Source organism: Sebastes umbrosus, chromosome 7 (genome assembly GCF_015220745.1).
Source record: "Sebastes umbrosus isolate fSebUmb1 chromosome 7, fSebUmb1.pri, whole genome shotgun sequence".
Lineage (NCBI taxonomy): Eukaryota > Metazoa > Chordata > Actinopteri > Perciformes > Sebastidae > Sebastes > Sebastes umbrosus.
In genome coordinates, this window is record NC_051275.1 from 7,613,867 (window position 1) to 7,626,083 (window position 12,217).

Below are 12,217 nucleotides of genomic sequence, written 5' to 3' on the forward strand. Positions count from 1 at the left end.
CTAATACTTGTATACGTTACGTTAGTCTTTGTTACAGCAGTCATTATCACAACAGATGTCACCATGATGTTTAGGTTTAAGTTTCTCTCTTACAGGTTGTGGAAAAAAAAGTTATTTTCTGGCCAGTTTATCTGCTCAAAAAAGTATGAAAAGCAAGTTGAGTCCAGACCTCAACATCACTGTGTATATTTACATGTACAATAGTATACTATGTGTACCTATTTATGTACAACACTGTACAAGTATGTGTTTGTTTCACAGTCTCTGTGCTGTTTATTGTGAACTAGGGGAGTCTCAGTTACATTGTATTCAAACCAAAAGAATCTAATTCAGAAGAAAAATAAGTTGTTCTGTCGTGTTTTTATCTAAAACAAAATTAATCTGTTCATGAAGGTTAAAATTAAAGATTTAACTTCCGTCAGAAGGGATCATCAACTAAAACTGTTAATGAGACGAAAAGGAGTCTAAAAATAAAAATCAGGACATCGGCGTCAATGTTTCAGACTAGATTGAATTTCAGTAAATCAAGTTAATAAAAGATGAAATACATAACACAAACGTTAAAGGAATAAAACACGGTGAGTAAAGACTTTCTGCCGTCTTGTATTACCATTAAGATGTTTTACTTCCTCCTTTATTTTCTTAATATTTCTTACAACATCGATCTACTTGATAGGTGAAAAATATTTACAAAAAAGAGATGAAAGCAAAAATAAACATTTGAATGAAGCATGGTATGTTGGAGACTTGCTGTGGATAGGGCTGTTAATCGATTAAAATATTGAATTGCAATTAATCGCACATTTAATCAGTTCAAAATGTACCTTAAAGGGAGATTTGTTAAGTATTTAATACTCTTATCAACATGGGAGTGGACAAATATGCTGCTTTATGCAAATGTCTGTATATATTTATTATTGGAAATCAATTAACAACACAAAAAAGGACAGATATTGTCCAGAAACCCTCACAGGTACTGCATTTAGCATAATACAATATGCTGAAATCATAAAACTGCATGTAATTATCATAAAGTGGGCCTGTCTGTAAAGTGGAGACTCGTGGGTACCCATAGAACCCATTTACATATCTGGAGGTGAAGGACAAGCGATAAAAGTACACAAGTATTCTCAGCTTCATGTTGTTAAAGTATCAGCAGTAAAAGTAAACAAGTATTCTCCGCTTCATGTTGTTAAAGTCTCAGCAGTAAAAGTAAACAAGTATTATCAGCTTCATGTTGTTAAAGTATCAGCAGTGAAAGTAGACCTTTTGCTGCAGTTCGTGAAACTTAAACTTGACCTGGAAATATCAACATTACCTGCAATAAACTGTGATATAATAAAGAAGACGATGGTTTAGAGTAGATAAATATAGCTGATGAGACAGAAAGACAACAACACATATTCAACTAAATATTACAATTTATTCATAACCACTCAATCACATAACATTGAAATATTCAAACTCGTTTTCCAGTAAAACCAAGCGTATTTACTACCATGTCTGGTATTAACATGTACCCAAATTTCAATGAGATCATTTACGTCTTTTCTTTAAAAAAAGAAGCAAAACAAGAAGAAAAACACTCAAAATGCATCATGTTGTTAAACTATAGGACACATGTTAAAGCAGCTTTAACCTACTAACGATACATCAGAGCTACAATTTAATTATGCAAAATAAACAGAAATTGTGTTAACCATCTTTGTTACAGACATCTAACTGGCAAATCATAAATATTTAGCATATAGTTAGAGTGATTCTAAATATTAAAAGTATATTGTAAGTACTAAATAGATCATTAATAAAAAAATATGAGGACAAACATCTGTGTGGCAACAATTAATGACATTATATGTGTCAAATAAGAAGCAATATTTCACATTTAAACAAACATTCAGGTTACATCCAGGTTGGTGTGGTTCTTAGCCAATTTAAAAACTGAAATTTGGAGCAATGAATTAATTATTTTCATCCCAATAATTAACTGATTTAATCTAGCGCCACCAGCTGGTTCAGACAGATTTCTAATCAGCATGCTAACTCAAAATGTTAGTGCAAACATATGATGCTAGCTTTAGCATGAAACCTTAAAAAATGCTAGCATGTTACCATCAATAATACGAAATGCACACATGAATTGTAATCACGTCAACATACTGATGGTCATACCGTGACTCGGCTGTACTTTTGACTCATTTTTCATCCAGCCAACACTTTTGTTCTGATTTATACTGTAATAAGAACCTCACAGTGCTGCTAACATGATTAGGTCATGTTTTTCCTTAATTTCCAAAAAGATAATTTGTAAATTTCTCGAGATAGCCTTTCTTTTCTTTCCTCTTCTGTTTTTCTTCAGACAATTCCTCCTGTGTTTTTGTAAGTTTCTGTCGTTTTACTTTGGAGATGATGTCTGCTTTGTCCCTCATTGCTTCCAAGGACTGAATTCGAGCCGTGTAACCCTCTTTGGCCTCTGATTTTTCTCCTTCAATCAGCATATCGATGTACTCTGGAGTGGTCAGAGGGTTAGGCCTCAGGGCGATCTCTTGCAGACGAGTTATAGAGTGAGCCGACTGATCCATGAGGGACACGATCATGTCTTGGAGTTGAGCAATCTCTTCCTCTTGCCTCTCGATCACTTCCTGAATAGTCATCTTTTCTTTCGTTGCTTTTTTGTACTTGTCTTTTAGCTCTTGCAGCGTCTTCTTCTCTTTTACTTGAACATAATCCCAACTGTAGGTCTGGTTGAAATGCAAACTCCAAATGCATTTTCCAGGGCAGACGGTGCACCTCCCTGTCCCATCCATTGATGCGCAACCACGTTTTTCATTATCATCTGCTATCGCACACGGGTAGTGGCATGTTATTGAACATTTCTGGCAGTTGGTGATGTACTCTCCTTTCTTTGTGAGCTGTTTCATGACCGACTTTGTGACCTCCACCTCAATCTCAAAGTTTTCATTTGTAGTCATGACCATTTCGTGCTCTTTAATCTTTTCTTTGGTTGTCTTGATTTCTTCGAGTTTTGCTAATCCAGCTCTAACTTGTGGTTGCAAACCTTCAACGGCTGTTTCAAGGCGCTTTCTTTCTTTTAGAACCTCTTGGGTCATTAGCAAGCTTTTGGTTGCCATTTTATGCAAAGCAGTGAAGAACTTCTCCATACTTTTGGCACACATGTTCCAAAACATTTCGTCAAAGTTGCCGTCATCATCCTCATCAGAATCTTCGCCACAGGCCCTGTCACTGCTGCTTCTGTTGTCTGCAAACAATGCAGAGTTGTTGAACTTGAAGTGAACCGGAAGCCCTATGTCATTTTTTGGACATGGAACCCCGGAGACGTTTATTGCCTCAAGAACCGGTGGCTGCTTGCCATCTGCAAAAGTCACCAGCATCTCAATGTTCTCTGCCACATCTTTGCCAAAAATGGAGAGCACCGAGTCAAACACATACCGCTGTGTTGCGGTTAGTCGTGCAAGAGAGGCCTGAGTAACAAAACACACTGCATCAATCTCACTGACTCCATTGGCTGAGGTGAAAAGTCTCCGGATTTGCTCGGTGATCTCCCTGTCTCTTCCTATTCCTCTTGTATCCCCAAACCCTGGTGTGTCCACAACAGTCAGAGAGAAGGGGATTTTAAACCCCTCTTGGTAGTTGACTTTGTACACAGTGACTTCAGAGGTCTGGCTTTCAGTCTGCGATCTAGACTGATCCTCATCAATTAACTGAAATCTGAAAGTGTCCTTCCACTCCACACCAACGATGTAGTTGATCATTCCATTGATCAGAGTGGACTTTCCTGATCCGGTCGCTCCAAGAACCATTATTGTGCGATTTTGCCTCATGCTTTCTTTGCCAAAGTTAAACCTCCGGCATCCATCGATGTCCATATCGTTTTCTGTCAGAGGCAGTTTGTAAAGGGAGGGAGATCCAGAATTTTTTCTCTTACTAACATGTTTGAGGAATTCTGCAAGACGTGCAAATTCACGTTTTGTTGTGCAGACATTAACAGTGATGCTCTCTTTGCTTCTGCCGGCTACACCACAATCACATCGGACCCTGACGACATATTCTGTCTCTAACTGAAGCCCTGAAATGATTGCCTTTTCAGCTCTCGACATCATTTGGCTCCATTGGACGTCTTCCTCTTTTACCCTGTTGTCCTTTACGGCGTACTCCAAAATGTAGCTCAAGATGTACACATCTTGTCCAAGCTCAGCAGGTTTCTCCCAACTAACTGATATCTCACTTGAGTTTGGTTCAACTTGAGGTTTTCCAGGAGGGCTGCAAGGTAAGGTTTTAATGGAACCACTACCTTCATTGGCTGGCCCAACACCCGCTGAGGTCACTGCTCTGCATCTGAACATATACTCTGTGTCAGGACTCAGATCGCTCACTGTGACTTCTGCAGCTGTTGATGCTGTCTTCTGTTTCCATCCATCCTCTCCAGTGACACAGTACTCAACAGAGTAGGAGGTGATGTTTTCTGCTCCAAATCTGGGTGGAGAAATCTTCAGTGTCACACTGTTGTGGTTTATATCACTTACTGTTACCGTTTCAGGCTTTGAAGGCGGCTCAAAGTTGTCATTGACTAAAAAGCCATCTTTATAAAGGTAGATGCTTGAACCTTTCTGTGTCTCATTTGTTAATCCCACTGTCAAGAATTTAATGTTCTTGTTCTCCTTGTTGGCCTCTGCAAAGTCACTGAAGAGCTTTGCTTTATTCCTCATCACATCTACTACTTCTTTTGAGGCGTACCATTGTTCCTTCTCTACATCCTGAGTGCGTGGATCTTGAGGGTCATCTGGTGTTTGTTTTAAGTAGTTTGATAAAGTTGAGAGGTACGGTTCAGCAATTCCCAGCGAGGTGAAAACAAAGCACATAGCATGCTCTGCACTGAGGCTTTCCTTATACAGGTGATTTTGAGATGGAACGATTTTGGTGTTTTTCATCATGTTGGTGAAAGACTTTAATGTGTTGACTTCCCACAGTTTACAGTCCATCCACTCATTCAGGTTTTTGCTGTTGAAAGGAGAAGAGCATCTCTTCTTCAAGATCTCAGCGAGCACAGCCTCCTCTTCTCCACCTCCTCGGATTAATGGAAGTTTCTTTGCCACGGTTCGTTAGAGTTCCAGTCTGAACTCAGAGCACATCTCTTTAAAAGTTTTAATCTTTTTGCCAATCTGTGGGAAATGCTGTGCAGTGGTGGTTTTAAATGCATCATTGCATCTCATTTCCAACTCACTGAAGTCCTCCAGGACACTCTGGGATTCTTGAACTAATCTTATACTTATCTGACGTACGAGTTTAGCAGCAGAAGAATCCAGACTTGTCAGTGGCAACAGCCAGACTTTCATCGGTACGGCGTTTTCTCCATTGGCTCCCAGCAATTTTGGCAGACTTTGGTAGACTTCCACTGCATCCCGAAAGGATGTAGGAGGTTTCTGAAGGGAAAAGTCTCCAAAGAACCTGCAGGAGAATTTCTCAACATTTTCTCTGTCCTTGTCTTCCATTCTCAGCGAACCTTCACCTTCTATCGCAAAGCAAGGAATCTTCTTGATCATGACTTTCAAGTTACCTTGAATGTCTTGATGATCTTCCTTTTCAGACACCTCACGGTCAAAGACAAAGAAGGCTTGTGCCCCATAAAGGATACCAGTGACTACATGTGTTGCTAATCCTTTATCAAAGACATACGGATGCGTCACATTGCCTCTTCCAAGATGACTCATCGACAGTTCCTGGAACTTTGTGGTAGTTTTGTAATTCAGTGTTACCCTGGCCTGACTTTTGGATGTCTTATGATCGTTCAGGTATTTTGCTGATCCTTCAACCTCAACCAGTCCACCGAAGAAACTTGCTTTCAGAGAGGCTTCAACCTTTAGCGCTGAAGATTTATCTGCAATTGATTCAGATGCAACTATTTCAAAGTCACTGCTAGGTTTTGGTCTTTCTCTTGTATCTTTTTCCAGGTCATTGCAGTCCCACAATGTCATGCCTGCCAAAAAAGAAGTAAGGAAGTTAATCTGTATGTCAAGCACTTTTAACATAATCAGTAGGGCTGACTAGTAGCATGTCTAGCATACTAGTAAAATGTATTATGTTAAATGAAAAGTAATAGTTGCATTTATCTCAAACGACATTATGACTAGTCCGAATGTTGAGCACGAGGTTGCTCATGCGAGGCTTCCCATTGGATATTGGCCCAACAAAGCATCTGAACAGTGTTAGCAGAAGCAATGGCGGTTGTTCCAAACAACAATAACCCATAAAATTACAATTCCGTAAATTTAAACAAAACCAACAGCAATTACCAACAGCCATATTCCTTCCAACCTTAACTAATGTGTTGTCACTGGCTTGGTTGTCAAAATGAGAAAAATAACAGCATCAATCCCTGAGGAGCTACGTTAGCATTTTAGCATTAGTGACAGTTGAGTCCAGTTACATTTAACGTTATAGTTCCCTCAAACATGTATAACGAAGATGTGCACCAGAGTGGATTTAGAAGTCGCCTGAAAAATAAGTAGGTATACGCCGTATACCTGCGCGTACTCTGCACTACACCACTGCTTATGACAAGCTAAATGTTACGTAAAACTAGACAGCCATATCCTCAGATTACCATAGACTGTTACTTGAATCTTGAAACATCACCACACAAAGTAACCTAAATCTGTAGCTAATGTATAGGTACACGTTGCAGAGAGAGTTCATTATTCTACCAGGAAGGATTCATCACTTCACATGACTGTCTGAGTCTCATAAAATATGCAGGTTGTACAACGAACAGGCAACCACTTGTTGCGAAGTCAACGCAATGGAACGGAGAAGGGAGACATCTAGTGGCTGAATGTTATCAATGTTATCAATAACACCTTTAAAACAAGTTGGTAATCTCTTGCAGAAAAAGGCGACACACAAAATATCTAACTGCTGAGTTTATTTTAGGGATGTTCATAATTAACCATTTAACCGTTAACCGACGTTAAGAACTTTAACCGATTAACGCTATCGGTTAAAACGGTTAGAAAAATAATAATAATTAATTAAAAAGCTGAGAAAAATTCAGGAGCGGCTTGTCTCTTTAAGGAGAAAAGCTGGTCCACCTTTAGAGACGGAGCCGGAGTTACAAGATACAGGCAGTTGGGTCTGGTATCTCAAGCTCGCTTGAGGGGAGCGAGTTGTAGCCTCGTAGCATTTATCCACCGACAAATAAACTGTACACACACTGTCTGCTACACCTACGTTCACAGCTAGAACGCCACCGACAAACCCACACTCCCCGCCGCCACACACATACGGTCTGTCGTAGACTCGGTAAAGTCACGCCGCAATGACAGAGCGGCAGCGAGCACAAAGCTACCAGCATAGCTACAGATGCTAACGAAGCACAAAAACACACACTGTTTGTCGGCCAATCGCTATCGTTAATCCGGGCAGACACACAGCGGGCAATCTGCTAAACTAAACTGAATGTGCGGTGGAGACTTTTACTGGGAACGTGGCTGCATGTCCGCGACACAACAAGCAGCATCGTAGCTGCTATTGTAGCTCTCCTGAGGCCTGTTTCACAAAACCAAGATGACGGATTAAGCCGGGGTTTTACAGTTATCCTGGCTCAGTTTAGCCTTGACTCGGTTTCACGAACGCAGTGGCACATAAATTACCATTGAGATTTATTCTGTGCAGCTAGCCTGCTCCAGACCAGGCTAACAGCCAGGCTTCATTTATCCTGGTGTCTTATCTGTCCAGTCAGCAGTCACTCCGATCAGAAACCAGTGTGTTTCTTACAGTTAGTCCATGACCTTATGCATGTATTTTGCCTTATTTTTATTAGCCTGCATTAAAATACCATATTTTAATGCAGGCTAATAAAAACAAGTACTGAATACATACCATCATTCAGTTGAGTACTTTTTTAACATTGTGATCATCATTCATTTTTGTTTTTTTAATCATTCATGTGATAATCATTATTACAGTTTATGAACACAGCTGTTCTGTATTGTTGTTAGAGGTTTGATGAATATATTATTGACTAGGAATGGCTGATAAAGTTCACTGGACCAGTAACTATATAGTGTACTGTATATTCATGAAACAACAGGGAGAGGACACCACAATCCTTTTATTTTTCTTGGATCACTGGTCTGTTGGGGGATAAACACACAGCAATGATTAATACATTGTGTTACTGTGTATACTTACAGTGAACATTGAAATTATCACTTACTTCTCTTTCTAATACCCTCAGTTTGTATTGTTGAGTGTGTGCTGTACAGACATCTGACAGTTTGTGAATTCTTTAAAACACATATCAGTTCTTCATTCTGCATGGTGTGTGGATGTCCTACACTCGTTCTCGTTGTGTCCTACACGTAATGGGGCACACCATGCACAATTCCTGCTGTGCTAATTAATGTGTTTTAAAGAATTGACAAACTGTCAGATGCCTGTAGGCATACAGCACACACTTAAAAAAGCAAATATCGTTTGCAGAAGTGCAAATATCAATGAAAAAAAGTGATTTATTTAAAAAGAGTCGATGTTTAAAACCACAAAAAAACCTGCAGGACTTGGACCGAGATATGGAGATAAAAAGGAAGACATTGAGGAAATTAGAAAGAGAAGAAAGTGATCATTCCAGAGCACACTGTAAGCATATACAGTATGTAACATAATGTATTAATCATTATTATATATACAGTAAATGGTATCGTCGTATTCTAGCATTGTGGATTAGTGGTTGTAATTAATCTTCATAGTAAATTTCCTAAATAATATATTTACTACCGCCCACTTATAAAGCGAAGTGACAGTAACTCCTTGAATGGTTTAATGATGACGGTTTCAGTTAACAGCAGTGGTGAGTGAATTTTGTATTTGTTTTTGCACAATTTAAGACTATACAACATGACAAAAAAATAAAATGAATGATATAAAGTGCAGGAAGAGGCAAAAAATCCACTGGGCTTATCTGAAGCCTCCACTTAGAGACAATATTAATATAAAGAAATAATATGACTACATAATAGTGATAACAAACAATTAGGACAAGATATATATAATAACAACAATAACAATACAGTAAATATATAAAAAAAGATAAGTGTGTGTGTCGTGGAAGTGTATGGTTAGTGTTTGTGAGGAGGATATTGATTTAAATATCTATAATGACTTCTGGGCAATCGTAACCAAACAACATTGTGAGTGGGAAAAAATAAAAAACATAAAAACAGATACTTGGACAACATGGTGGAAAAGCAATTACAAGACAGCAATTAAATGACCCTTTAAGCGACTTTTGAAACGTTTGACAGTTTATTGATAGATTTGAAACGCTACTCCATAATTTGGTTCCCTTAAATTTTATCAATAATTGCCCCCGTGTAGTGAGGAATTTAGGAGGATGAAGATGTAGAGATTGACGTGTTGAGTAAGGATGGACCTGAGAATTTATTTTAAAATAGGTCTTGAACTGCTCAGGAATATTTCCACCAGAAAGTATCTTATAAATAAAAACACATATTTGAGAAATATTGATATCATAAATAGTAAGAGTCTGGAATTTTCTTAAATAGAGGAGCAGAGGAGATGTGTGACTCTGATCGAGTTGCAATCCTCACAAAATGTTTTTGGAGAACTAAAATTTTATGAAGGTTTGTAGGAAAAGTACTCGCCCAAACCATATTACAGTATGAAAGATAGGGATAAATTAGACTATAATAAAGAGTAAGGAGACAGTTTGTGGTGACAAGAGGACTAACCCTTCTTATTATTCCAATAGATTTATTTGTTTTTCTACTAACCCAGTCAATCTGTTCTCTCCAACTCAAGCACTCATCAACAATAATTCCCAGGAATTTTGTAGATGACACTTGAAGCATTTCAACAGACTCAATTTTAATTATAGATATATCCTTAGAATATGATTTTCACAGAGTACACTACACAGGAAAAATAATGTTTCAAATGGGTTTTACAGAATCAGAAATTTGTCCGCATTGCACACAAAACACCACAGACACCTATATGCATGCCACATGGGACTGCACACCAATCAAACAATTCTGGCGGGACATCACTGACAACCTCTCTCTTCTTCTGGACTACCACATCCCACTCTCCCCTTCACTCTGTTTACTGGGAGACATATCCAACACTAACCTTAACAACACATCCAGCAGAACACTCTCCATAGCCCTAACCATCACCAAGAAAACTATCCTCATGAACTGGAAATCAAGACACAAAAACAATATTACACTTTGGAAAAATCTATTAATCGATTACATATCAATGGAAAAATTATCTGCCTCTATAAAAAAACAAACCGCCGACTTTGACATAATCTGGAATCCATTCATCGACACCCTTAATTCATAATTTCCTCACCAACTTCACTCATCACGTCTTTTTGCCTGTCAATCATCCACAATAAACATACACCCTGTCACCCACAAACGGGCATATCTGCCATCACATGTGTCATGATTCCTACACATTTTTAATCTGATATACACATGCAGGCATCCTAGACATCCACATTCAGTCCTTCAACAGCCCCCCCAGCCTCCCTCTAATCTATCCATCCATTCTGTTTTTGTTTTATTATTATTATTATTATTATTATTATTATCACGTTGCCTCTCAACTGCTCACAAACATCATTATTATATATACCTATGTACCTTCTTCTACGTACCTTCTCACCTATCAATATTACTGCTGGTATTTTTCCTCTTTGAATTAACTTCATTCATATTATAGTTATTGTCATTATTACTGTGATTATTGTGACAAGTTTGTCTGTGTGTGAATGGATTACAGTTATTATAATATCTCCATTATTATCACTATTATCATCACTATTATTATTATTGTTATTATTATTATTATTATTATTGGCAGTGGAAGTAGTGGTAGTATTGATATTGATATTGGCATTGATATTGGTATTCACATTATTAATATTATCATTGTTGGTGTTGATATCGGTATTGATGTTGGTGTTGAGATTGAAGCTAATAGTATTATTATCATAAGTGATTATTATTATTTTTGTTATTGTTTCTGACCATACTCATACAACTGTTAGAACCGGGATTATCTGTTTATTCATTTATTTATTTTTATATGTATATACACAGTTCACTCTTCTTATGTTCCATTTATTTTTTTTGAATATTAGATCACTATTTTGTTCATCTGTATGGAAATTTGTTATAATTGCTATTTTTGATAGTATGATTATTGATTATATGAGGATTGTGGGGATGATGGTGGAAATGGTACTAATAATATGGTACTAATAATATGGTACTTAATTATCAATACTAAAATGAATTAATTAATTATTATTATTGTTGCCATTGTTACTGTTATTATCACTCAATCCTTCTCTTACACTCACCTCACACACTCCCACACACACACGCAGACACAATCAATTCACTCAACACACAACACAAACACAACCTCCAACCCAATCTCTTGTTCTCGTGTGCGTGGTGGCGTATAGCAGTGCTGGCTTGGGTCTGATCACTCGTGAAAGTCTACTTGGTGTGCGGTTGATGCTGCATAATAGACATGAGCTGGAGTTCTCCAGGCCCACAACCCACAATGACAGTACCATGGGTGGGGGGGGGGGTCAAAAAAAAAGGCAAACCCCCTACTGAGGGTCTGTGGGTTGCCCACCTGCATCTCAGCTTGTAACTACACCCTAAAGGAATGACTGGAAAACATAACGCAAAACCCAAATACAGAAACCATGATCATTTGTTTGATATGATACTATGCAAAAACCCTTAAACCACATTATCAAAATGCTGTGATTTTAAGATAGATGAGCTGCTGGGAGAGATCAACATGTATGTCAATTATTACCCATGGCTGTTTAAACATACTGTAGTCAGTCCTGTACCTTTGGTCAGGAGCTATAAAGACTACTGTGGCCTGGTGTCAAACCCTGTTTTAGAAGTCTTTATGGCCTCTGATCAAGAGAGGGAAGTTTAAGAAGTTTCTTTTTTTGCAACAAAGATGAAGAAGTAGGATTATATTGATGTACAGCAGTCGTGTTGGGGTTAGATGTGATCTCAATCTGTTATCTGGTGAGTGCAAACAACAGATTTACTTTTACTTTCATTTTCAGGGTGGGGTTTCTTGTAAATGGTCTGACTTGTTGTAAATGTGTGTGTGGGTGGGTGAGAGAGAGAGA

General features: G+C 38.1%; 1 protein-coding gene across 1 annotated transcript; it reads right to left on the reverse strand.

Moving 5' to 3' along the window:
• Positions 1 to 1,403: 1,403 nt before the first annotated feature.
• LOC119491953 lies at positions 1,404 to 7,970 on the reverse strand. Its single transcript, XM_037776237.1, is given in 1 exon segment — positions 1,404 to 7,970. A coding segment is annotated over 1 exon segment (3,762 nt). The 5' UTR covers positions 6,048 to 7,970; the 3' UTR covers positions 1,404 to 2,285.
• Positions 7,971 to 12,217: the final 4,247 nt, after the last annotated feature.